This window comes from Malaclemys terrapin, chromosome 16 (genome assembly GCF_027887155.1).
Source record: "Malaclemys terrapin pileata isolate rMalTer1 chromosome 16, rMalTer1.hap1, whole genome shotgun sequence".
Classification (NCBI taxonomy): Eukaryota; Metazoa; Chordata; order Testudines; family Emydidae; genus Malaclemys; species Malaclemys terrapin.
This window is the reverse complement of record NC_071520.1, coordinates 30354450-30380637: the sequence shown is the minus strand read 5'-3', so window position 1 is coordinate 30380637 and position 26188 is coordinate 30354450. Positions and strand designations below refer to the sequence as shown.

The 26188-nt window shown below is 42.0% G+C and overlaps 1 protein-coding gene across 3 annotated transcripts; it reads right to left on the bottom strand.

Moving 5' to 3' along the window:
- Positions 1 to 5379: 5379 nt before the first annotated feature.
- Positions 5380 to 25199, bottom strand: ANKRD13A (ankyrin repeat domain 13A). Of its 3 annotated transcripts, XM_054006138.1 has the most exons (16): positions 24949 to 25037; positions 22903 to 22959; positions 22062 to 22194; positions 21777 to 21901; positions 21197 to 21242; positions 20280 to 20423; positions 19512 to 19707; positions 18108 to 18174; positions 14536 to 14617; positions 13640 to 13698; positions 12317 to 12447; positions 11407 to 11564; positions 10450 to 10554; positions 9180 to 9340; positions 8560 to 8627; positions 5380 to 7461 (listed from the first exon to the last, which is right to left on the bottom strand). In XM_054006138.1, the coding sequence occupies exons 2-16, from the start codon at positions 22951 to 22953 to the stop codon at positions 7263 to 7265; spliced, it is 1725 nt and encodes a 574-aa protein (XP_053862113.1). In that variant the 5' UTR covers positions 22954 to 22959; positions 24949 to 25037; the 3' UTR covers positions 5380 to 7262. The 3 variants fall into 3 exon arrangements, with proteins under 3 accessions (XP_053862113.1, XP_053862112.1, XP_053862111.1); XM_054006137.1 differs by lacking the exon at positions 22903 to 22959 and having other exon boundaries at positions 10459 to 10554; positions 24949 to 25199; XM_054006136.1 differs by lacking the exon at positions 22903 to 22959 and having other exon boundaries at positions 24949 to 25198.
- Positions 25200 to 26188: the final 989 nt, after the last annotated feature.

The following is a 26188-nucleotide window of genomic DNA, read 5'->3' as shown; positions in this document are numbered from 1 at the left end:
GTCTGGTGTTTTGTGTATAGATATTCTGCACATGTTATAAACTCTGCCACAGCTCTGTGGAAGGACCTGGCAAGCAGCCCTGCAGCCATTACTGACAGTCACCCTACGAGCAGTGACAACCCCAGGCTGAGTGAGGATTATCAGACAAGACCTTATGGGCTCATCTACACAGGGACACTCAGGAAGGTGAAGACTAAATTAACTAAAGATGTGAAGTTAATGTGTGGAAGTTGAAATGTAGGAAGCCCCTGTATGGATATGTAGAAGTAAAGTGGCTTTAGTTTGCTGTAAGTTAAGCTACAGTGAACTAAGTCCACATCATTTCTAAGCCACAGTCAACTAGGCCCACCTACAGGTTTAATTCACTTTAGCTCCACACTTTCAGTTAACTCAGTCACTTTCCTGCATTTCTCCATGTAGATGAGCCCTACGAGCTTTTTAGCTGTACAAGCTACAATGTGGCCAAAATTCTCAAAGATGTCCACTGTTTTGGGGTGGCTGGTTGAGCGGGCTTGGGACAGCCAGGGCAAGAGTTTCAGAGCTAAGCACCTACAACCCCTTGTGACTACATTTGGAGTGCTCAGCACTGGTGAAAGTCAGGTTCTCCATGGCTCCAGTGCGGCACTCTACATTAGACAACATGAATTCTTTTCCAGGAGAAGTTAGAGACTATTCATCTGCAGTGACTGCATGACAGTCTTTCCTCCCTCCCCCCCACCTAGGAAGTGTTCAGACAACTGACAAACTTAGTTACCACCAGTATTAATACAAATTTCAGCTGAGCTCCTCTCTGCTGACTTTCTTCCCCTAGTACCCAGCTGATCTGACGTACTGAAAATTGAGTAATAGGACTGCTTAAAAACCCACCAGCTGAGCAGCCACCATCTTCACCACCTAGTTCTAGCTGTGATGCAGCTCTTTCCGCCAGTGGCAATCCACCTTAAGGTAACTAGCACCCGCTGGACCTCCTGGTGTTTTTATAGAACAAATGGTTGTTGATGGCAAAATTGTAGGAGCAATTACTTTAAAAAATGGTCGATGGTTTTAATCCTGCATGACCTTAAATTATTTAACACACTGTGGTCACTGAACCCAGACTGACACCATAGGGAATGTTTCACTTGCCCCGTATGAACGTTGCTCCAGGACAAAGCGTGCTAACTGGCCAACAGCATTCTAGGACACAGTAAATAAATACTGTGTCCACTCTTGAAGTTCAGGGAGCATTTAGAGAGAGACTAATGATCTGATCTATTCAAATTATAGGAGTCAGTGTGACTTTTACAAAAACTGCTCTCAGGTTGGAAATAGGCACATGTAAAACAAAAACACATAACATGTCCAGCATCAGAATGCCTAGCCTCATACTACTTTAGTACTGAGTGTGTAGGGAGACTGAAATCTAGTGAATGACCCACCTTGCTCCCGATCTGTCCCTTAAGGCCTCTAACTGACTTGCTTTATTTGAAATTTAGTGGTACACTTGAGTTCATTAGCAAGTGGGCTTTTTACTTCTCCTTTCCTTGTCTTTATGTATTGCAAATACACCTACACTTATTTTATAAATTGCAGATACAAGTTTTAAGTTAAATATCACTAGCTACTAACCACACCTGGAACATGTCTTTCTGTTTGGATGCTACAGCTGTTTTTGCACTATGAATTTGGAGAATACTGAGGCAGTCTGACTTCAATGGAGGTAGAACGGTCTTTAGTACTGTTTATCCCTGTAGGCAAATTGAAATGTTCCACTTTCAGAATGTAACACCACTTCTGAATTTTTCTGTTCCTCTGGCACAACCTACGGTACTTGCTGTACATGTTGCACTCAAAACCTACCTGTCTCCCTTGATGGGCTAGTCATTTCAGACTGTTTGGGTGAAATATACTTAGGCTGAATAAGTCAATACCCTACTCACAACTGCTACTAGAATAAATTGAGGAACTACAGCCCTGATTCAGTAAGTATCAGGGGGTAGCCATGTTAGTCTGTATCTACAAAAACAACAAGGAGTCTGGTGGCACCTTAAAGACTAACAGATTTATTTGGGCATAAGCTTTCGTAGGTAAAAACCTCTGAAGAAGTGAGGTTTTTACCCACGAAAGCTTATGCCCAAATAAATCTGTTAGTCTTTAAGGTGCCACCAGACTCCTTGTTGTTTCTGATTCAGTAAGGTACTTAAGCAGACCTAACTTTAAGCCCTTGAAGTAAATGGTACTAAATGTGTGCTTAAGCACATACTCAGACCCTCCTGAATCAGAGGATTAAGTGAATTACAATTGATCCTGCTAATAATTATTGTCCTGTTCACCATGCTTTCCTATTGCAGTCATCAAAAGATAGCAATTCAGACAAATAAAACTTGGTTAGCTCCCTAACGGTAGACTGAACTCTCTCCTACATCAATACAGTAATGCAGCAACTGCACATCTTCCTGGTGAAATATGAATTGCTACTTTCAGGATATCTAAATGCAGTACAAAAGTGTCCATATTAAGCTGTGTTCAGAAGAAATTACAAATATACTTAAGTGCTTGAAATTACAGCAGAATAGCACCAACAGTTTGTCCTAAGCATTTAGCCTAATTTTCAGGGAGAATTATAGGCCTACTGTAGATCTCATGGAGATTCAATCACTGTCAAATTACAGCATGAATTTTAAGAGAGCAGAGTTAATCTGGATTTATAATCCATAAAAGCTGGTTACAGCTTTAATGATTCATAGCTTTTTAGAGAATGGTACATACTTGCTACAGAGCTTATTTAGAAAGTGAGAACTACGCAAACTATTCATAAAAAAATTGCCCTTTTAAAAATATGCTTCTGTAAACATCAACTATAATATGCACTACTTTACTGCTCTACTCATATTGCCTACACATACAAGGATACTTGCAGATCTCAAACAAAAGAAATATATTTCTAAGGGTCTAAAATGCTTCTCATTTACTCTGAGAATATTTGTACTGTACAAAGGGTTTCAAAACAGAAGATTCAAAGTTATCCATAAATGTCAGAAAATGTCTGCATGGATTATGTGCGTCAGTTTTAAACTACTTAATTATCTTAGACCAAAACTGCATATTTGATATCTTTGTATATGAAAATGTCTCATTTAAGCAAAAAGTACATCATCAAAAACATAGAAAAGTTAAAAAAAATTAAATATCAGACTTCAGTTACTGTGCTTCAAGGTAGGACTTATTAAATCATTAATATGCACTGTGATTTCAGACAGCTGCACAGGAAAAGAAATGCACTGAACAAACAAGCATTGAGCTCAAAAAAAATCAAACTGTGTGAATGAACTAGATTTATATCTTTTCGAGGAAGCCTTTAACAAACTCAGGAGAATCCAAGGCTTAACATCTTTGATTTGAGAAAAAACATTTCTATCCCAATAGAGCAAGGCACTTGGCTATTAAAACATGCAGCAGCCACACAAGAAGTTGTGATTTGGTTTTTTTAAACACCATAAGAACATAGTGAATTACATGAGCAGGTTACACAGCTGACGCTTTTACTAATTAGTAACTATCATTTAAAAAAAAAAAAAGCAAGCTAGACAACAGATGTTAACCTGAAAAAAGTCCAAGAGGAGGGATAGTACCAATTCTCCACCATGACATTTAGTTGCCTTAGCCATGAGACCAATTCTCTCCTGGCAGTTCCCTGCCTCACTCATCGCATGCCTTCCAAAGTTGGAAAGTTCAAAAATCCTGAGTCAGACCCTTCCCCTCCCACCCCACCCCCCAAAAAATGAGACTGAAAAATAAAAAAATAAATAAAAACAAAACTATTTTTTGGACTCAGTTTTTGAACTACCCCTGCCAACCCCCAATGTGCATGGGTGACAATGACAGAGAAAAGCGATTTGAGTTCTCACCAGAAAACCCAATTAAAGATCAAATTCCAGATTTGTATGAAGTGCTGCCTCCTGGTACAGCACCTCCAGCTTCTCCCCAAACTCCTAGTTTATTTTGTGCCCTTTGCATGCCCATCCTTGCAATTAGTTATGCCATCCCAACCTTCATCTCAACGTTGCCCACCCCCCAGCTCATCACTGCCCCTCCTGCAGCTCCAGGGGTTCTTCACCCTTCCATTAGGGGGAGCTCCAGGTACTTACCCTCTCTTCCCCTTCTCAGGCCTGCTGTTGCAAGGATGGAGAGGGGCAAAGCAGAGAGCAGACTGACCCTTTGCTCACAGGAGGTGGCAGGGGGAGCAGAGCTGCTGCGCTGTTTCTGCTCCCCCTCTCAGGTGCTTTGAGAATGTGGTCAGCTGTCCCCTTTCCTACCCCAGAACTCCTCTGGCTCATGAGAGAGCTCGGACCTGCCTCTTGCAAGCAGCCCTGATTGGCTGCTCATCCCAGGAGGCGGGAGAGTGGGGAAGGAGAGGGAGTTCTGGACAGAATTGAAAAAAATCAGACAAGTGCTAGAAATTGTGTCATTGTGAGAGTGGCCCCAGTAGGGGCTAAAATGTTACAATCAATTCAGAAGTGCAGGCACAGTGAGTCTTCTACCCCTCTTTCCAGCCAGTCCCGGGCCCAGTCGTTTCCCAGTCAGATTCTGTCCCAGCACTCCAACCCTCCTGATCCCAGCTCCTGTCTCAGTCCCCTCCACGCATTCCACTGAGGGGGTTTTCTTTTCTACATTCTCTGGGCACCCCAGCAAGAGAGAGTCTCCCTGTTCTCAGCTCTTGTGTACAGTCCCACTGCAGTCACTGGTGGTAGTAAATGCAGTGAAAGTCCTGCTTAATTCCTTTAGCCCAAGGATAGAGCAATCAAGCACACTTAGTGCAGATAATGTAGCTAATTAATAACAAGCCTCTACTGTGTATGTAGGAATTGCTGTTTTTTCAGATGCTTATAACCTGGGCAAATTTGGCCAGATTTTGCCAGGAGCAGCAAGTATCACGGCCCAAGCCGCTGCTCCAGAGCATGGGGGCAGTAGAGCTTCTCAGTTAAATGATTTTAACAGTTTTACCAACATTTTCCCCCACCCCCAAGCTTTGTTCTCAAAAAGCAATGAAGCTTAAAAAATAAAAACAGTCATTTGGCTTAAGGCAGACACCAGGCATGGTAAGTTTCAGTCCAAATGGTCAGTTGTACAGCAACTGAAAACAGCATTTTATAATGGAAAGTATTCAGCAACCTGACCTATGGTTGTTGGTGCCAGCTCTGCCTAGAATAAAATTTATGTGCTTAAAGAATTATTATCCCACCCAGCTTCAACTCCCATTTGGGAGGATTCTTCGGTGAATAGGAAGCAAATATACATTTAGTTTATGGTGACCAAAGCACAAAAAATAAATTGCTGGGGGGGAAGGTGGGTTTGAGATCTTGTTTTGCTATTAGTAATCAGAATGCCAGACAAATGCTCTTAAAGGGAGCAATGTTCTTTATTTCCACATGAGGGGAAAAAACTGAATTCTTTTATCTGTTATTTCACAACCTGTCAAAACCCTAACAAAAGGCTTTAGTCCCTCGGGTAGGTGTGACAGTTACAGCAATTCTCTTTTCAAAGAGAGGAGCAATAATTCCAATGTATAGCTGCTTATGGGAAGCAAGTGACAGTGTTACTGCTAAGCCCAAATAAGCTATTTAGGGATGAAGTTAAAGTTTGATGAAATGCAAGCTGCATAGTCTGAAACAAACATGGCACAGATTATACTGGCACAAGTGTGCATACAAGGAATTTTAATCTGATTGCTACATAAACAATGGATGATTATATGGTATAAAGCTGAGTTCTAAATTACCTTTTACTGATTATGATCATGTCCATTTTATTGCAAGTTAGACTGGTTAATAGTATGTCACATAGAGCCAGAGGCAGCCCTGTGTTTTGCCTGAGTAACAAATGCAGGATAAGACCACATGTACCATAGGTTTCTTTGCACTTCTGCCAGCTATAAGTAGGAAATATTGCTCAGTAATATGTTTCATTGCAATAAGGCTTTCCTATGGTTGTACGGTATGTACTGGAGGAGTGCATTTGACAATCACAGCATGTACGCTGCGTACATTAACAGAAGTGCAGACAAAAGAACTAAAAATATATAGTATGAATAAAGACCTGAGAAAACTTGGTAAAAATACACTCCTGTATTGCTAATGATACTATTCCCTAAGAGTGTAATTGTATTGAATTGGTTTGTCTTAAAAAAAAAAATCAATAAAAAGATTTAGATACAAAATATGTATTCACATGTAGGATTTACATTTGACTTTTAAAAAGCAATATTTATATTTCCCTTTGAGATGGCAGAACTTACTTACTTATAGGCATTCACAAAAATTTCACCTAATTTCTCTGTATGAATTCAGCACACTACCTTCAAATCAGTGTAAATTTCTTTCACAAAAAAAGTAAATTGATCTTTTAAAAAAGCACCTATTTCTATGTATTTTCTTGCTGCCCTCTTTGATTGTGTGAACTAAGCTGGTCTTGAATCACTACAGAGAAACCTATATTTGAATGAACAGGTAGTCCCTTTTCAAGGGAAAAAAACTTCTATTAGCTATCTTTTTTGCCCTTGGCCAGAGAGCATTAGTTTAATCTTGAGTGCACCTCTAGCCTGAATTAACTCAAGTTTAAAAATCAACCATATTGATAAGCATGGCTGCATTTTAAATGCTCAGGAACTGAAAAGAGAAAATATCCTTAGCCATGTGCACCCAAACCTAATGGAAAACACTCGCTGGAGTGAAAGACTACTTCACACATTCTCCTCTCTATTTAGAAAAGAAACAGTGACTGGCATTCAATTACTAGAAAAGACTGAACAGAATAATATGTCTTTGGTAGGTATAAGGAAGTTTCTCTTCTGAACTCGCTATGTATCAGGTTCTCAAATATTGCTGTGCTCCTACATATATAGCCCAGGCAAGGTTTCCAGTTCTTTAATATATTTCTCTCTCTCTTCCCTTTATGAAATTTTTGAACAGGACATGGCCTGGGAGCCAAATATAGCTCCCGGAATTCTACTGCTGCCCTCACCTTTAATCATGGAGGTAGCAGCCCATAGAAACTACAGGTGTCCGCACACAACATGCCAGGGCACTTGGGTCAAGATAGAGAACTGCATGCCCAGAGCTGTAGCATCTCTGGGCCACATCGGTATGTTAAAGGTGACAATTAAAAGATGTCTAGGACGTCCTCTACTTATGCAACCAAAGAATGGTCCTCAGGCTCCTAGTTACTGCAGCCCTCGGGGTCACATACATTGAGTAAGGAGTCTTTCAGAGGATTGAAGGAGGAGTCTATTTTTCTGTAAGAGAGCGCTGCAAAGCTTGTTGAAATTCTTCCTCCTCCTCCTCACGACGCCGTTTCTCCCGCTCCTGCTGCTCTCTGACAGACAACTCCATGGCAAGCTGTAAGTCTTTATCAAAGCTGGATGACTCATTTGGAGTGCTAAAATGGGGAGTACTTGAACTCATAATACAGCTCTCCTGAAGTGCCCTGGTGAGAGAGAGAGAGAAAGTTTCAAGAGCTGAGAGGTACATATCCCATTTTACTTCATTTTCTTCCTATCAGTTTTTGAGCAAGGTCTCTAAGAGACTCTCCAACTGCCAGATAGCCTCCCTTTCCTGAAGGGGAAGAAAGCAATCCCCAGGACAGTTACAGAGAGGATTGTGTTCTATGAAGGAGTAGTAGTCATGCAGTTTCCAAACATGACATCTATTTTTCTCTGAAAGTTCCTGAGAGCCTGCTATCGAAGATCTGCTCCCTAATGGCTGTTTTCAGCAGCCTCTAAATGTGCACTCACCTCGTTTATACGCACAACCATCGGCATGTACAAAGCGGATAGTGAGATGATATTCTTGATGCATACACAAATGCTTGTTTGCATCTGCAAGAGGAAGAATCTAAGACACTGCAGCCTATTTTCAGAGGGCCATTAAAAATTTGCTCCTAAATTTGTAACAACAGGTAACTTAAGTTTGGGAAAAAAACAAAAATTCTCAACTGTCCAGGGTGTGGTAAATAAGGGTGATGACACTTGTTAGAGGGGTCACATTAGCAGCTGTTGCAGGAGAAAAAGAGAATCTTGAATTCTGGTCTAGTTAGATAAAGGATCCTTTGTTCGGCGGGTGCTCAAGGGCTGGTTGAAGAAACCAAAACTCCAATCCTTAGACTGAGCTAGCAAGGCCATATTCTACTATACAAGGAGAACAAGGAGTCCGGTGGCACCTTAAAAACTAACAGATTTATTTGGGCATAAGCTTTCGTGGGTAAAAAACCCTCACTTTTTCTTGCAAGCTTATGCCCAAATAAATGTTAGTCTTTAAGGTGCCACCGGACTCCTTGTTGTTTTGGAGAGAGACTAATACGGCTACCCCGATACTATACAAGGAGGCTTGTTTGAGCTTCTTCTTGGAGACTAGCAGTACCACAAAGTATGTGATCTGGGCTTCTGTTCTTCTGCTGTGCCTTGCCTTATATGCCTGGGTGCTCTCCTGCTTGGCTATACAAAGTGCAGCATGCCTGTGGGCTACTCTTGGAGGTAATTACACTCTGGCCCAATGCGTTTAAGAATTTTAGAAAAGTTAAAATTACCTTTGATACTGTATATTAAAGTCCTGCGCATAAGCCACTGCTCCATTGGAATGCATTCCTAAGGCTTCCTGGGGGAAAGGGCCACAGTGATTCAGGAATTAGCAATGCAAGTCATATTTGAAAGTCATTTCTAAGTCAGACATGAATATCTCATTGATATTTGCGGTGACAAGTTTCAAAAACTTTCTGTGTTAAGATTCTTTTGAAAACTGCAATATTACAGGGATCTGTCATCCATTCCTGCAGAAGCTATAAATACCTTGGTATGAGTTTAGAGACGTGTCTTGCTATATACAGCTCATGTTAAAATAAAGAAATATTGCTTTGGTGGATAATATAAAGCTGAAACAAGAAGCTAACTCTGTATTAGAGCAGTTCACCAAAGTAATTGTACACCTAATAAATGTGTTAGTCTCTAAGGTGCCACAAGTACTCCTGTTCTTTTTGTGGATACAGACTAACACGGCTGCTGCTCTGAAACCTTTGGTGAACGGGTACTTCATTTTTAAACTAGCCAAGTAAATTTTTCCAAGTCAAAACCAGGACGGAGGTAAAAGGAGACATACTATACTGTATCTAGAAAAAGAAAGAACATTGAACAGCTGGCAGTACAGACTTACTTTATTCCCACTGGACTCCAACAAACTCTGCTGAATAGCAAACTGCATTATTTCATTATCTTCATCTTGCACACGCACGTTTCTACCATCATGTTGAGTGTGATAAGATTTGGGGATCTCAAACACAGACTGGTCGACCTCAAAGCTAGAGGCTATAGAAGCTAAAAGTATAGTTAAAGATATACTGTATTGTACGCTTACAGCTTGTTAATCCAAAAATCAACTCCCCAAACCTACTTTCATTTATATAAATAAGCCAAGACAAGACCCCAAGAACATAAGAGCGGCCAAACTGGGTCAGACCAATGGTCCATCTAGCCCAGTATCCTGTCTTCCGACAGTGGCCAATGCCAGGTGCTTCAGAGGGAATGAACAGAACAGGGAATCAATCATCAAGTGATCCATCCCCTGTCTCCCATTCCCAGCTTCTAGCAAACAGAGGCTAGGGATACTTCAGAGGATAGTTTTGCATCCCTGCCCAATCCCCCATGAACTTATCTATTTCTTTTTTGAACCCTGTTATAATCTTGGCCTTCGGTTCAGGCGAACCACCCACAGTACATCCATCCCTATGTGAATGGGGTCCGGAGAGGTTTGCATAGCAACACGGTACAGGAATAAATAGAACATAGATGAACATGGGGCCAGCAAGTTTTGCAGCAGGGAAAACCGACATGTGGCACCAAAGAACTAAGCAGGCTACACTGAACTTTGATAAGTAAAAACAAGAGAGAGGCAAGTTTGCCAAAAAGTTAAACACGAAGTGCAGCCAACCTATCACTAAGGCTGATGATTCCTAGCAGAAGAGTTTGTCAGCAGCTCACAGGGGAATGCATTATACATATGCAATGTTGTTTCCCCATTATTGTGCACACCCTCCCCATTGTAGCCCTTTCTATATAAGCATGGAAACAAATCCATCGCTGACTATTTACCATTGTACTTCTCACATACACAGGTTTTGTATAAACGATAAAGGCAAGAACATTAGTCTCCAGTACCCAAGGAGTTAACCTGGAACAGGCAATTGAGTGGGGGTTTTGAAGTGAGAATGGGTTAATCTGATTGGTGAATACACATTCCAGCCACTTAGATATTTTACTACACATATGGCTTTCCAGATCAGTTACAGTAAGAACCACAACCTACTGTAGTCTCTTCAGTTCAAGCCTGTAGAGCCTACAGGTTTGCTTTATTCTATAAATCCCACTGATAGCAAGTACACAAACAAAGCCCTCGCATAAACCCACCAGAGCTTTACCCAACTCACACTCTGCACCTTCAGCAGTTTGTGATGAAGCTTCCTCAGCTGTCCTGCAGCCATTAACATTTTCAAATGTAATTCGAGCATTAAGCACATGAAACAAGGGAATTTCTGTAAATGGAAGAAGTACAGGATTTCTGTGAGACAGAGCAGAGCCACACACTTTTCCACAGTTACAGCAGCAATGGGTTTTTATACATGCTTAAAGAGAGAAATTTCACAGATGTTATGTAGCCGTACAGTGAACTGCACCTCACTTTACCACAGAATAAAATTTCAGTGGTCAGTTCGTCTCATAACTTAACACTGTGCAAGTGAAGTTTTTAGACACGCATTATATTCACAGAACAGTCAACCAACCCACCTCCCCGCAATACACCCAGTGCTGATCACTGCAATGCACTCTTCACAGAGACACACCTTGATGCCATTTGGAAGTTGCAGCTAGGGTAGAATGCAGTGGTGGCCCCTTTACGAAGCCACAGCTATATGAAGAGAGCACATCACACCTTGCTTCTTGCCTGCAGTGGCCACCTCAGTGAAGTTTAAGATGATGATTTTGACTTATAAAGCCCCAATTATTTGAGTCCGAGCTTTGTGAGGAGAGAGGTGGTCTCTTGAGATACTGAAACAGTTGCAGTTATGCAAGGCACTAGTGCTAATAGACGGGACTAGCAATAGCTAGTTCTTAGCGAGGTATCTTTGCCTTTGGAATTCACTTCCCCGCTTGGTCCTTCAGAGCGGAGATTTAAGGACCATCCAGATATATGGTAAGGCTCAGCTGTTTTCCCAGGTTCTCTGACTGGGAGATGGGTGGGGTGACAGGTGGCATTTTTAGGAACTGCACTGTATATTAATTTTTGTCCCTGTTTTTAAACCTTTGTGCTGTGGTGGAGAACACGAATAGAAGCAAAATGGAAATGAAGAAAAAGAGTCTAAGTGCAAAAGATCGCTGAACAGTACCAATTTTGACAGGAAATCCAGGTGGAAATTCCAAAGTGATGAAGTCTTTAAGTCTAGCAAAATGAGCACTAGCTCTGGCCATCAGATCAATGATGGGAGTGACCTGCTCCATGAGAGAGAGGGGGAATTCTTCACACATCCACAAGGTTGCTTTAAACCTGTAACAGCGAGTTATACACGAGGATATTAGAAGAGTTTTCACTTTTCTACTATACATGTGGCAAAATACACATAGTATTAGGCTAATGACAATACCACTAGGGTTGGAAAATGAATTATATGGCTCTGGCACATACTGGGATACATAGCTTCTTTTTGAAGCTGTGGCCTACCTGAACTATAACCCAGCTAAGCAGTAAGGACCAAGAATAATTACCATCCAAGAATGGCTTAGAATGCATGCAGTGAGAAGGTGGAGTCAGTCCAGTTTCCAGCAGACAGATGTGTGCATCACAGAAATCAAACCTCATAACTGTCACCCTGGTTGGAGGTCTCAGAGGCTGAAGACCGAACTGCACTCCCAGTCAGACTTGAGGCACAGTATGGGAGAAGCTAGTGTTGGCACTCTCCATGTTACGTCTGGTTTGCTGATAGACTTCAGCCTCCAGAGCCCTCAGACAGACTGGCACCATTCACTTGTCTAAAGGGTAGGATTTTACTAAAATGGTTAGCATTCACCTAACTCTCCTCCCACTGGTTTTATAGGGAGCATGGGCAGGCAGGCCAAGACTGAGTGCTTTTGAAAATGCCACCCTTAATTCAATCCCCACTCCCTGAATAAAGTGAATTATATTAGACATTTACAATATGATTTCTAAAAGCAAAACACTGGAGGAGAATCAAAGCAGGTAGACCTCAAACAGGAAGAGTTTAAGACAAGCACTGCAAGTTATACATTAACATTTCTCACTTCTGTGTTCTAATAGTGACTTCTTTGGGTCTTCCTATGTCCCTATCTTTCAGGTCGAACTTCGGGTCAAAATATTCCTGCAGAGTAATGGCTGTAGGGTTATTCATTGTGGCATACTCTGTTTTGAGGTCCTGTAAAAATAAACAGTACATAATATGTAGACATCAACGCCTCCTACAGAAAGCTTCAGCTGGTATCTCAGATTCTAGAGCAATCTAAAGCAGCACATTTCACCTAACTTGAGAGTCAGCAGTGAAATGAACACACGGATACAACAGACTAAAAGACAGAACTATACATTAATATAGTGCTTTTCAAGCGGATTGTAGATCTCACAATGCTTTATGAAGACAGGAGAGTCTACCTACAAAAATGTAGCCAAACTAGAATGGGGTGAGGATTTAATGTGTCAAAATTAGAAACTATGAAGAAGAGCTCTGTGCGGCTCGAAAGCTTATCCCTTGCACCAACAGAAATTGGTCCTATAAAAGATATGACTTCACCCACCTCGTCTCTCTAATATCCTGGGACCGACATGGCTACAACTACACTGCATCCATAATATAAAGCAATCCCAGGCTCCGCATTATTCAGAGTAGCCAGTATTACGGGGGGGGACTTCAAATTCCAAGAAGGCCAAGTACCTAAGCAAGATCCTCAGCAAAACCCCTGGCAGAGCCATCAGCTGGTAAATCCATTACCTCCTCATCTTTCAACCCGGACAGATGTAAAAGCATTTTCTCTTATGCAGGGCTGGTAACATCAATAATTCACACTCTGCATAGAACCCACGGACACCTCCCATTTCTCAAAGTTGCTATATGCTCGCGTGCTGCTGCAGCACTCGTACCCCCTGCCACTTCTTTGTAGTGCTGGGTCACCACTGAAACATCATATCTTCAATCCAAAGCTGCTGCAGGTCTGCAAGCCGACAGTTTCAGTACATTTGGTTATTCCAGTCTTTTTGGAGTGGGGGGGAAGGGTGGGGGAGGGTAAGAACAGAAGCCCCTGGCAAACCCTCAGAGTCTCATCTCACTCCAGCAGCCCAATTTCCCACTCTTCTTTCCAGATTCCATGACCCACCTCCAGTCCTGAGCTTCTTCAAAAGGAAAGGTACAATTACTCTTACAGCAACAGGTGGGGGTGGAGGGATTAAAACTCTCAAGTGTAAGTCTAGACCCCAGCGTTTGAACTAAGTTTCTAGAATTGAAGAAACAGTTTTGATGAAGCTGTGGCATAAGATCCACATAACTCATTCGTGTTACTTCTCAACACTGCAGTGACTGCTTTTAAAGTCAGTGATGAGAGAAAGATTTTACTCACCTGTGCACCATACTCATGCTCGACAGTACCAAGAAAAGATTCCAGTGGATTTCTGTCAGCTTGAGAAAAAGGGAGGAAGAAGGAATAGGCTCATTAGTAGAGTTAATAAACACAGAAGTGCACATGCATCCACTCAGGCTCTGTGACAAGGGAAGCCCCAGCTCCATAGTGAAAAGAAGATGGACAGAGCCTTGTTTGCACTGCTCATTCAATGCAGGACAACTGTGGCAAGGCTGGTTTTCGATGAACCCTTTGCTAGAAAAGCCCAAGATTTAAGAATAAAATGGGTGAAGGGATGATGATTTTAAGGACACTAACATCGGGGGCACCTAAAATTTATCATTGTCCACCATGTCTCGTTTCTGGGAGTGTCTGAAAACTGCCGAGAGGCAATTGTTCCCCCACACAAGGTTATGGCCTTGCTTCCACCTTCTACTATAATCTCAATATGCACCCCAGAATTACGAGTACAAAAATAATGCAGACATCTTATAGTTTTAACGCAGGTAAAAAGAACAGATATGAAGTGAAAGTACAGAGGCTTTCAGGGCAGAGAATATGCAGGGACAGAAAATGAAACCATGGGGGAGGGTACTACCTTTTGAGGCTTTAGAGGAAACTGACACTAATTTTCAAACACCTTTTCCCAATAAACAGAATCAAAACTACACAGAATCATTCACACTTACATTAGAACTTCAGCGAGCCAAGTAATAAGCCACTTCAAGTGCACAGCAATTGGAATTAGCTACAACAGGTTCAGAGGCAAGTGAGAGTAACTTGCCTGGTTACTCTTCACCATGCATGTGTTGTGCACAAAGGTTGTACAAAGAGGCAGGACATAAAGATCTTAACAAAATGTTCTATTTAGTTTCAGATAACCTATGGGAAGTTACCTTTATATCTTTTTTTCTCTTCTTCTGTCAAGTGTTCTGTTCGGATTTTTGTGACAACATTCACATTGTTTGCTGTATAGACCTTTAAAAAGGATATTATTATTATCTATCATATGTATTACTGTCGCGCCTAGGGGTTCCAGTCATAGACCAGGACCCACTGACAACTATTAAAGATAAGAAAAGCAGCATCTTTAAAGTTACCCCAGCAACATATTCAAAAAGTTAAACCAAGAGGCAGAGGAAAGAGGAGGAGCAAGAATCCGTCTACCTTTAATGCATCAGAAATCAGTGAAACATGATTGTGTGATCTGCCTATTTAACTCATTTTTCCATGAAGTGCTGAAAACGTTACAAATACGTATTGTTAGGTCATTACTTTGACAGAGTCCCATGCTAATGCTGAGCTAGACAGCCATCTGCTGGGCAAGCTGCTAGAATCAACATAAAAATATCTATCCAAGAATCCATTAACAAAGGAAAACTAGCTAGCATGAGTCATCATTTAAGTCCAATCCTACAGCAGCAAAAGTCAAAGGAGTTTTGTCATTGACTTCAGCGCGAACTGGGTCAGGCCCTTCCAGAGACTCAGGTGCTTGCAGACAAATTTCCTGTTAATGAAGTTGGTTCCAGCTGAAAGATTGGATGGGCACTTTAAACTGAGGAAGTGTAGAATCCCCCACTTACGTGTTAATTTTGAGGGAGGAGGGACAGGGAAGAGCAGTCAGGCTGTGGCCCTGCTCTTTCTACTTAAGAAGTCACTGATAAGATTCTGCAGATGGAATTATGCAACAACTAGAAGGAACTTCGGCTCTCACGGGTGCGCGCTCATACTTAGGAGTGGTTCCGCGGCAGTGATAGGATTCAGTCCTTGTTGGTTTGACCCCAAGCAACCAGAGGAGCGAGAAGGTTCCATTTATGTTACCAATTTTTTGACCATACCAGAGCTTCAAATGAATTCAGTTTCACACGGGTCGACTGTACAGGTTTAAGCCACTACACTTTAACAACAACAAAAAAACCCGCACATTAAAAGAACAATAAGTCTGCAAAGACCTACACTCACAAGTCAAGAAATGCCAGAACCTTAAATTGGCCCTCTTGAGCATCTACATTATGTTACAATTTAATTACATGGTCACATACCACCCGGGATGGACAGTGCTCATTGAATGGGAATCTATTCATTGTTTATTTTAATCCTCATTTAGTGTACAGTAAATAATGCAGTAGACTATACACCATCGAAATCCTTCACCAAAACAGAGGTAAATTAGAATTTCTTCATAGGTTTTCCATGGTGCTCTCATTGTAATATCTTAGTTCTTTACAAAGATTAATGAATTTATCTTAACAACCCTGTGCCCCTGAGTGGGTATTATTCCCATTTTACACACGGGGATCTAAAGCACATGGCAATTAAAGTCAGAAGCGTCAACAAATTTTGAGTGCCCAATTTGACAAGTCAAGGACCTGAATTTTTAGAGTACTTAGAAAGTTCAGATGTTCAGAGTACCTCTCCCATTGACCTCAGTTGCAGTTTTGAGTTCTCAGCTCTTTTGCAAAAACAAAAAACAAAAAAAACTAAATGCAACCTCTGGATATCAAGTTAGGCACTCGAAAATGAGGAACAGTTCGTGACTATCAGTGAAAAAGTTTGTTTACTTGACTTGCCATGTGATGCCACGGACTCTGTGACAGAGGCAGGGATAGAATCCAATTCTCCAGAGTGGTGTTCAACCGCTTTAGCCATGTTTTCTCTTCCTGCAGTTCCCTGCCCTCATTCACCAGAATCCCCTTTTAACTTCAGCAAGAGATGAAGCAGAGGTCCTACAGATTCTATTCTACACAAGTTCTTCTACCATGCTCATCACCATAGTATCTGAATGCCTACAGCAATGTGACTAATAATGGGCACATAACTGGTCCCTCATCCTCTCCCCAAAGGAAGGTGTGCGTGCAGGGAACGACTGTGTTTGGGATTTTATAATACACACCCCTACTGATATATTTATTTTAGAGAAGGCAAGGTCAAAGAAGTACACTCGCACTGAGAATGAAAAGTGGTGAGATTTGGATTGTCCTTAGTTTCTGGGAGAGTTCATTCCACAGTCTTGGGGCAATCCCAAGAAAGCTCTCTACTCCGCAGATGCACTTTACTCTTATGGTAGAAAGTTACATTGTGCCAGAGGAGTGGAGTTGTCAACCATGGTCTTCATCCCAGAGCTTGAGTTATCTTGGAGAGACCCTGGGTCTAGGTCACTGAGTACCCTGAAAATAAGGACCAAGACCTTAAACTTGACTCAATATTTTATAGGAAGCTAGCACTGGAAGCTGAGGATAGGTCTGATGTGTTCACAATGTTGCTGAGGAGACATGCTGCAGTGTTCTGTACCAGCTGGAGTTTCCTAAGCACTGAAGGCTTATGCAGGAAATAGTCCGAACGGCTGTAGTCCAAACGAGGTGACAAAGGCATAAATAATGAGACCAGGTCACTGTCCACCAGTCTCCTAGCCAATGGGAGATGGTAGAAACAGTTACTTGCACATGCTGCCATGAGAGAACTTCACATCAGTGATGAATTCAGGAGTCTCCTAAGCTATAAGACAGAATTGACCAATTGTGGGTATGTACCTTCCAACAAAAGTGACTGCACCAGGGCTGTGAATCATTCAAAATGCTTTCCTCTGCCCACCAGCACAGCTTCTGTTCAGCTTCAGCCAGCTGTTCTTTGTCCTTGGATTTCACCCAAGCACGAGGCAGTCTTTGTGGCAGTGGGATGGGCACGTGGTGAAGGAAAGGTAGAGCTCCATTATCTGCATATTGGTGGCACTGGAGTCCATGTTGCCTAATGGCTGTGTGTAGATGATGAATAGGACTGGAGAGAGAATTGATCCTTGTGCAGCTCCACAAGGGAGGGGTCAGTTTCCCATCACTACTCATAGGATGCATCCCTCCAGGAAGGACTTAAACCATTTTAATGCATTACATTGACTGCTGCCACATTTCTCAGGAGAGACAATAGTATCTTTATATGGTCAACAACAGTGAATGCTGCAGAGAGGTCTAGATGAGAGTCAACATTTCAACAGTAAATGAGAGATGATAGGTGGAGTGGGCATGGGATGGAAACACTTTGCTAGTGGGTTTCACAGCTACTTGACAGATGACAAAGGAATGTAGATACACAGAAACAATGAGCTCAATTCTAAGTTCTGGAGAAAGCATTCTCCAGTGGTTATACCATTCTCCCCAGCAGCCTCTCCCTGTCTGCTTTTGCTCCTACCCCCACCTCCTGAGCTCCTGCCCCTTTATCTGCTACAATCTCCATCGTGCCTGTCATCCCCTGTTCCCCTCCACCCCTCGCAGCTCTCACCCACGGACACCCCTCTTGCTATTTGGTATCCCCTCCAAGACCTGTCACTCCCAAAACAGATCTGGTGACAAAAAACACAGAAGTTACAGATACCAAAGCAAGCTATAAAAATCCAAGATACACAGGGGATACAGAAGATCACAATTATAATTCAATTAGCTATGAGATCTCTTAGTTGTAAAGAATTGCTTTTTACCTTTGCTTCATAACCATTAACACCTTCTGCTTTCTCTGTCCTCCATACCCAAAATCCAGATGTATTTCTGATAAAGAGTAAACACCACAATTATCTCTGCATTTGCAGTTTATATTTAGCCCCAAGCCCCTGTTTTCCCTAACAACATTTCACCTGACTAGTGTTTTGAAAGGTACCAAAAAGTAACAGCTCTAGAGAAACGGTGCAGCAATACCATAAGCTGTCCCCGCAAACACCAACACCCTGTTCCAACACAGGACTCAGAGTATTTTAATTTCTGTTCACATTCAGACTTTGGCTTAATTGCAGAGACCAACGAACCGTGACTTTCGTTTGTGACGTGAATGCCTGACCAGCTAAGAATTGGGAGTTTCTGGAAACCATTGCATCATTTCTATCACTACTAACTTGCTGAGCTTTATCTCCACTAGCAACATGTAGCTGACAGTCAGGGGAACTGGACTGGTAGAGCTGAAGAAACATTTATCTATGAAATGTCGGGTAATGTTTTCAAACGCTCCTAAGTCCCATTTTCAAAATGAATTTAGAAACTTAGGAACTTAAGTCCCATTGAGAGTCTGTGAATCTTAGAACTTAAAGACTTTAACATGTTACCCCTTAAGTACATCTCAGTATTCAAGAAAAAAAAAAAAAAGAAATCTTTACACATCTAGTAGAATCAATTAGTGAGCTTTGATAGCTGCTGTCCCTTAGTGGCTGCAATTCTGCATCCATGTTTTGACAAACTCTTCTTCCTTGCAGTAAAAAACCAAACCAAAACAAAATCCACATGTCTTCCAGCAGTTAGAACAACTGCTTTATAGCACCCCAGAAATGTGCAGCACAATAGAGATGCTTCCTAGAGAAAGCAAGCTCATTTGAGCTCTTTTGACCATGCAGATTAAATGCCGGATAAACTAATGTAACAAAAGGAGGAATAGGGTTATAAGTAGTTTGCTGTCTTTTCTAATTGATAATATTTAGAGATATTCTTATAGACTTATATGATTAAACTAAAGCCAGAGTAGAACGAATAAGTCAAGAAAAGCTGTAAACCCTATTATTGGTTTTTCAATACTGCACATATGCTTCACAAAATAAGCAGGAACCACCGGTACATATCTAAAATCAGAAGATATAACCCTTGCCTCACTAATATGGGAAACCATATCTTATGGTGCAAATGGACTTCACACCAAATGGAAATTGTTTGCAAGACAAGAACTAATGAGCTGAGAGGTTATAAAGTGTCTATACGGAACAAGATATGCAGTTATTGTTACATCCCATATTATTTTTAAGATACATATTACAAGGCTTTTAAAAACTACATTGCAAGTATAATAATCTTGCATATTTCACATCTGGAGGATTTGTTCATTAAGAGAAGCTTAAATACCTTACCTTTCAAAAGCAATATTTTTAGTATCAAGGCACGTATTAATAATTGGAGACGTAAGGCGTCTTTCCACCTCCTTTCTTTCTGGCGTCACAGAGCCCAAAGTCAGACGCTTCATTTGTTGAGAGATTTCAAAACGCTCTGTTGTGACAACTTTGTCATCATGGTTTATCTCAATTAGTTCTGCCCAGCCTCCAGTATCTGTTGAAAGGATATATATTTTATGGACTACAGACTTCAGAACTAACCTTCAGGATGAAGAGCTGACCAAGACACACACTATAGACTAAAATGAGGATTAAAGCTGCCTAGCAAAGTTTTAATCACTCACTTACCTAGGGCAAGTTTTTTAAGTTACTACACACCAACATGGTAAGGATATGCAAGCAGACTGTGTGCCTGCCCAAGTCATTTTTATGATAATTTTGCATAATGGAATTAAGAGACTAATAATGAAGCTTCAGGCCTCCAAGAAGAAAAACACAGCAGATTTCTTTTTTGTTTTTGTTGAGAGTGGGAGAGAAGGGTAAAGTCAAGTTCTAGTGATTCATATTTGCTCCAGAAGATTTTTCTTAACAGAAAGTCCAACCACTTCTGCTTAGCCCAGTGACCTGAAATCCCAGAAAACGCACTTCCCAGCACAAATAAGTCTGTGAAAGCATGCAAAAATAAAGCTTATAATTACGTATGTCCTTTTAGTAACACTAGGAATCGGTCAGTGTAGTTTGTGTACTAACTGATGATCAATGAATCAAATGTACTAAAGCATTTACCTTCTCCCTTGAAAATTAAGCTACGTTTCCCTCGTTCCCAGCTCATATTTTCAAAGCCCAATAATGTGATATCAACGCGTAACTTAGCTCCGCTTTTCCAGATGCGACAGGTATCATTTGGACAGACTCTGGAAACGAGTGGAACTATAAAAGAAACAATGACACATACAGATGCAAATATAAAAATCCTTAACAGAAAGGACAAATGTAGGAAGACTAAACTCAGCCAGAAGTTATGTGCTTGGTGAAATTGCTTGGTGAAAATGTTATGGTCTGTGTTATGCAGGCCATAAAGTAGATGATTATAATGTTCCCTTCTAGCCTTAAACCTATGAATCAATGTCTAGATAACAAAGAACAGAGAGATTATCAGGACTGATTCTAGATTTACTGATTAACACAATAGGGAAACGAAACACGAGAACAGACCAGTGGCCTGATGCAATTTTGTAACCTGCCTCATGCAATGGCTAAATATGTAGTGGTTTGGAGAAAGTCAAATCACTTGTAATGCTATTTTGCAGTGTAAAGGAATAAGTTTCCTGAATATTTTATGTCTTGATGCATAATGTTTGTGTAACTGTCATAACTTATGTGTCTCCCAAAAATCAGAATGGCCTTAGAAGAATCTTCAGCACATTACTCCTTTTAAAAACAAAAAACAAACAAACAAAAAAAAAACTTAAACAAGAGATATTTGAAGGAAGGGTACAGTTTGTGCAGCAGGCTAAGGTGGTCAGAAGGAAACTTCAACACTTAAAAGACTTTTTGGGTTGAAGGAAAAAAATATGGGTTTGGAGAGAGTAAGGGCTCGAGAATTGTTTTTTCTTTGCAAACATACTTTTTATTTCAGCAATTTTTAAAACTTAGAGGTAAGAAAGATGTAAAAAATACCCCCCCAAAAAAAACAAACTTACCCCAGCTAGTGAATTCCCATTTCATTTCCACATAAAAATCAGAAGTCTAGTGTAGAAAAAAAGTATTCAAATGAACCACCAAAGGAGAGAACACTAGATTAATATTCAGTACAGCATGTCAAATGTACATTTTAGAAACAAGAGAAAGTAGAGGTTTTGAGATGCTCCTGATAGGAAGCACAATGAAACCAACAAGTATGAATTTTACATGTGCTGATATTTGTCATTTAATTTAAATTAATGGGCACAGAGTGTAACGCTGTTCTGCAACACTCTAACGCTATCATTGTTTTCTACTGAATTACTCTTCATTTGTTATTCTACTACAAAAGCACATAACTCTCAGCCTTTGACGTAGGAAGAAGCAGCATCATCCTCCAAGACCCGAGATTATTAATAAAAAACAGAGAAAACTCCATAATCTCCCACATGTTTATATAGAGCTGATAGGCACAATTTTGAACTGAATAATGCATCATCCTGACTTTAAAGTTGCTGATTTAAGTCACCTAGAACCAAACTAACAATTCGTCCAGCTGCAACTGATCAGCATGCAATTCAGGTCTCACTAAGCATTTACCTCATTAATTTTTTGGAGTAATTCAGGAACCCCTCCAAGTGTTGCAGATGTTTGGTGGTAGTCTCGATGCTGCAGTATCAGGTATGCCATCTCTGGGTCTCCTGTGCTTACAGCCTCATGTAAAACTGCAAGAAACCCAAACACAGGCAAGGTTTAATATTAACAAAAGCAAAGTGAACACTGCAGCCACATCCCATGGTCCTAAGGTGACATTTATAGAGACAGATTTTAGACCCTCAATGTTGAAGGTGAAAACGATTAACTGCCTGTGAGCTGATCTCTTACCTGTCCATCCCTGTGCATTCTCTTTGGTAACATCTGCCTTGTGTCGAAGAAGGACTTTGGCAGACTCTATATATCCCAAGGAAACAGCAAGGTGCAGCAAGGTCCGACCCCGTGGGTCACGCTGATCGACGTCCTGGTGAGTAATCAAGAGTTAGTGCAGCTTCAGCATTAGCTATCAAATGTAAAATCAGAACACATTTAAGAAAGTTAAAACAAACATTTTCTGCAATAAGCTGTAATCACTCAATATGTATTCCTACAGAACAGTTCGTTGCTTGGAACCACTTATCCTACATGACTTGCTCTGATACGGCTATTGAACTGCCATCTTAAAAGCCTGATCCTACCACCCTACTGAAGTCAAACAGGAGTAGAATTGGGCATCATAGAAGTGATTGTGGATAAGGGAGGTATGTGTCACCATGACAGGAAAAGGGGAGGGAAGTGAGAGGGAGAAAAAGGGGGGGAAACAAAAACATTCTAGATTATTCCTTCCCCCTCCCCCACTTCTTCATGAACAGTTTCTTTTAGGAGGAGTAGACAGTGCTCCATTCTTTTTATTTTGTACCATGGGCAGTCACCAGTTAAATGGCCACTGGAAGGTATAATGGAAGATATCCAACATGTTGAAATCAGCAAAAATTTTCAAGAGCAGATGACGGTTTACAATGTACATTTTGTATTTTTTGGTGAGAATACGGACGAACATGACAATTAAAAAAGCATCTATTTGACTGACACACAGAACAATGAAGAGTGAGAGCATTCTCTACAAATCACTAAGAAATGGAACTACACAAGGCACAAATATCCAAAACATGCAAGCACAACATACTCATACCTTACATATATTTTTCACTACTAGCTTTAGAGATTTGAAACAGAAGAGCATCTATAACTAAAGGAAAATGGGAAAAGTCAAGAGTGGGCTAAGAAAAGAAAGTTATTACATAACTTAACATGGTTATTTGACAGCATTATGTTTAAAACACCAAGTAGTGAACATAAAGGAATCTGAGTTAAACCATCCTCATCTCATTGCTGCAGCTCATATTATCTTCAATCCTACTTTCTCCAAACTGCAATGCCTATTGCAGTGACCAAAATATAAAGGACTTTGGAACAGTCTTATCTCAATTTCTTTGCTACGATTATCCTGTAGCTGTACATTATAGCCATTTATCATTTAATATGCTGACTCTATCTGGCTAGTTTATTTCAATCCCTCAAACCCTATCAAAGCACATCTGCCAGACACAGCAAGCAGTTTGTCCTGAAGACGTAAGAGGAAGTGTACTCCCAGAATGCCTTTTAAACCTTTCATTTAAGAGAGACGTTTCTAGGCTTGATGGAATATGTATTTCTAACCCTTCATATGTGGCCTGTCTTCTTGTATTGTAAGCTCTTTGGGGCAGGGAACAGGACTACTGTGTGCACAAACAGGGCTTCATGCATTGTGGATGATACCAGAATACAGATAATAAAAATAAACTGAGGCATTAAAATCATCTTTGTTAAGTTACAAGTGTTTATTTTAATAATGCTATAACTGTAAAAGAGAGAGAGAGATGAACACCCCAACCAAGGGGTCAATAATATCTATAGAGAATCCCTTAGTACAGACTGAAGATTATATGAATTAGAGACAGTAACAGCATTCCAAGATTCTCAAGAAACAACACAGGTATGCTTTAAGCCAATACTAGTGTTTCATAGTGTATAGCTGGAGTTGTGGATGACCATCAGGATTTGTGTCAGAAGGTAGCATTAGCTGATGAGTTCAGAACACATACTCACTGTCTCAGGCACAATACAAGCAAACAGGCTATGCTTCTACCAGTGTGTACCCTGCACTACTGTCCTACTAGCATGTTTGTTGCTTGGGATCTGATACCGATTTGAATGTTTCTCCTACTGCCTTTCTTTTAACTCTGGTACTTTCATCACAGCTCTTGGCTGACTGCTGGATTTTTGTGTTCTCTGTTCTACAGTGAGCCATGATGATCAGCTATTTTCTACCACAGTTGTGATTCTATATTCTAGCAAGTGCAAAGCTGCTGGGCTCCTATGTTCTAAGGCAGCCAGTGAAGCTCCGAGGACTATACTTGAACTAAGCCCTTTGTGTCTTAACAAGGAAGGAAATTACTGCTTTGACAATCTTTGCAAAGCAGTAATCTTAACCCCAGATCAGTACTGGGGAGGGAAGATAATGGCTCAACACAAAATATAAAGAAAAAAATAAAACCCCTCACTTTTCAGAGAACTGCTCCCTGAGGGTGCCATTTTGATAAAAAAAAAATCAATTTGTGTTTCATCTTCGGCAGTAGCTGGCACCCTACTGCGTGTTGGTTTCCTCCTCCTCCTCCTCTCTCTCTTTCTCTCCTCCCTGCTAGGTGGTACTTATTTGCTGCTTTTCTGGCAAGAAGCATTAGTGCCTGTCACATCTGCCTGTCTTTTGGCCCTGATTCAAATGATTTCTAACATTTTCCTGACAGCTACGGAGTTTTTTACAATCCATCTGTATCTCTCTCAATGCCTTGAATCTGGCTATATTGAAAGACAGTCAAATATTTAATAAGCAGAAGTTGCATGGCAAAGGGTATAATCTCTGTGCCTTCCTGAGGTGATCCCCTTTTAATCACAAAGAGCTGTAAAAAACAAACAAAAATAAACCCCTAGTAAGTTTAACAAAGAGAAACTTAACTAAGATATAAAGTTACTTTCTAAGTCCCCATGTCACTTAAAATGCATATAGATGATCTATTATCCTGATCTAATTATCAGTCCATCATGTCCTGTATTCTGCCTTGAGCAGTTTCAGAGGAGGACAATCCCTATTCCTACAAGAAGTCACTACTGCATCATGTTGGTCTGGTGCCCATTTTACCTTGCCTTCCAGCTCTTTATCCAGCTGTCTGTAGTCATTATTCCAGACTAAGACGTGCAGAGGAAACTTGCTACTAGCCTCACGTGGAGAGCTCATCTTGCCACGTATTAGAAGGTTCAATCCTCCCTGGGGGGTGCCTGCCCACTCTGATCTCCCCCTCTTTGTTTCTCACAGGGCCCTTACCAAGCCCCTCAGCCCTAGCCCCACAAGACTCTCTCCCCACTGAGTCCCACCCCCTTCTGGTGCCTCACAAATACCCTCCCCACATCAACCCCCTCAAACAACCCACATCCCAGCCCCTCAATCTCTGCCCCCAAACAGCCCTCAGCCCCCAGCCCCTCAACTTCTGCCCCCCCAACAGGCTCCAGCACCCAGCCCCTCAACCTCTGCCCCCCCCACAGGCTCCAGCCCCTCAACCTCTGCCCCCCTCCAACAGGCTCCAGCCCCTCAACCTCTGCCCCCCCACAGGCTCAGCCCCTCAACCTCTGCCCCCCCCCCCACAGGCTCCAGCCCCTCAACCTCTGCCCCCCCACAGGCTCAGCCCCTCAACCTCTGCCCCCCCCCCACAGGCTCCAGCCCCTCAACCTCTGCCCCCCCCCACAGGCTCCAGCCCCTCAACCTCTGCCCCCCCCCACAGGCTCCAGCCCCCAGCCCCTCAACCTCTGCCCCCCCCCACAGGCTCCAGCCCCCAGCCCCTCAACCTCTGCCCCCCCCCAACAGGCCCCTGCCACCAGCTCCCTCTGCCCCCCCCCCCCCCCAACAGGCTCCAGCCACCAGCCCCCTCTGCGTTCCCCCAACAGGCTCCCGGCCCCTTCACCCTCTAGGCCCCGCTCCCCTACAGTCTCTCCCCCTCCCTCCAAGCTCCCGAGCCCCCTCCCGTGACCTCTCACCCGACCGCTGACCTTTCCCCTCTCCTGACCCCAGCCCCTCACTTTCCTTCTCTCCCCAGAATGTTTCACACCAGCCGGGGCTGCGGCCGGAGCGAACCACTGGGCTCCCGGAAGGGGGTAGGTTCCCGGCTCCCACAAGCCGCTCCGGGGCCAGTCCCCTTGCCCCGCTAGCAGGCCCAGGGGGTGGGAAAGTTATCCCTTACCGCCCCCCCTCTTCTAGCAGGCAGATGGACCCTTCCTTCCCTCAGGCTCGCCCATTGCCTGGCGGGGGAAAATACACGGAAGTGGGAGCTCTTCCCCCGCCCCATCAGGGCATTGGTTTCGCCTGAAGGCTCCGTAACCACGTGGGC

What these genes read in the sequence shown, in the direction of transcription:
- ANKRD13A (XM_054006136.1), bottom strand. Translation starts at nt 25,044, where the DNA reads ATGAGCTCTCCACGTGAGGCTAGTAGCAAGTTTCCTCTGCACGTCTTA. An exon ending in GTCACTATTAGAACACAGAA is followed by an intron (nt 11,565 to 12,316) that starts GTGAGAAATGTT and finishes TCGCTGTTACAG; the next exon opens with GTTTAAAGCAACCTTGTGGA. An exon ending in TGGAGTCCAGTGGGAATAAA is followed by an intron (nt 8,628 to 9,179) that starts GTAAGTCTGTAC and finishes CCTTTCCCCCAG; the next exon opens with GAAGCCTTAGGAATGCATTC.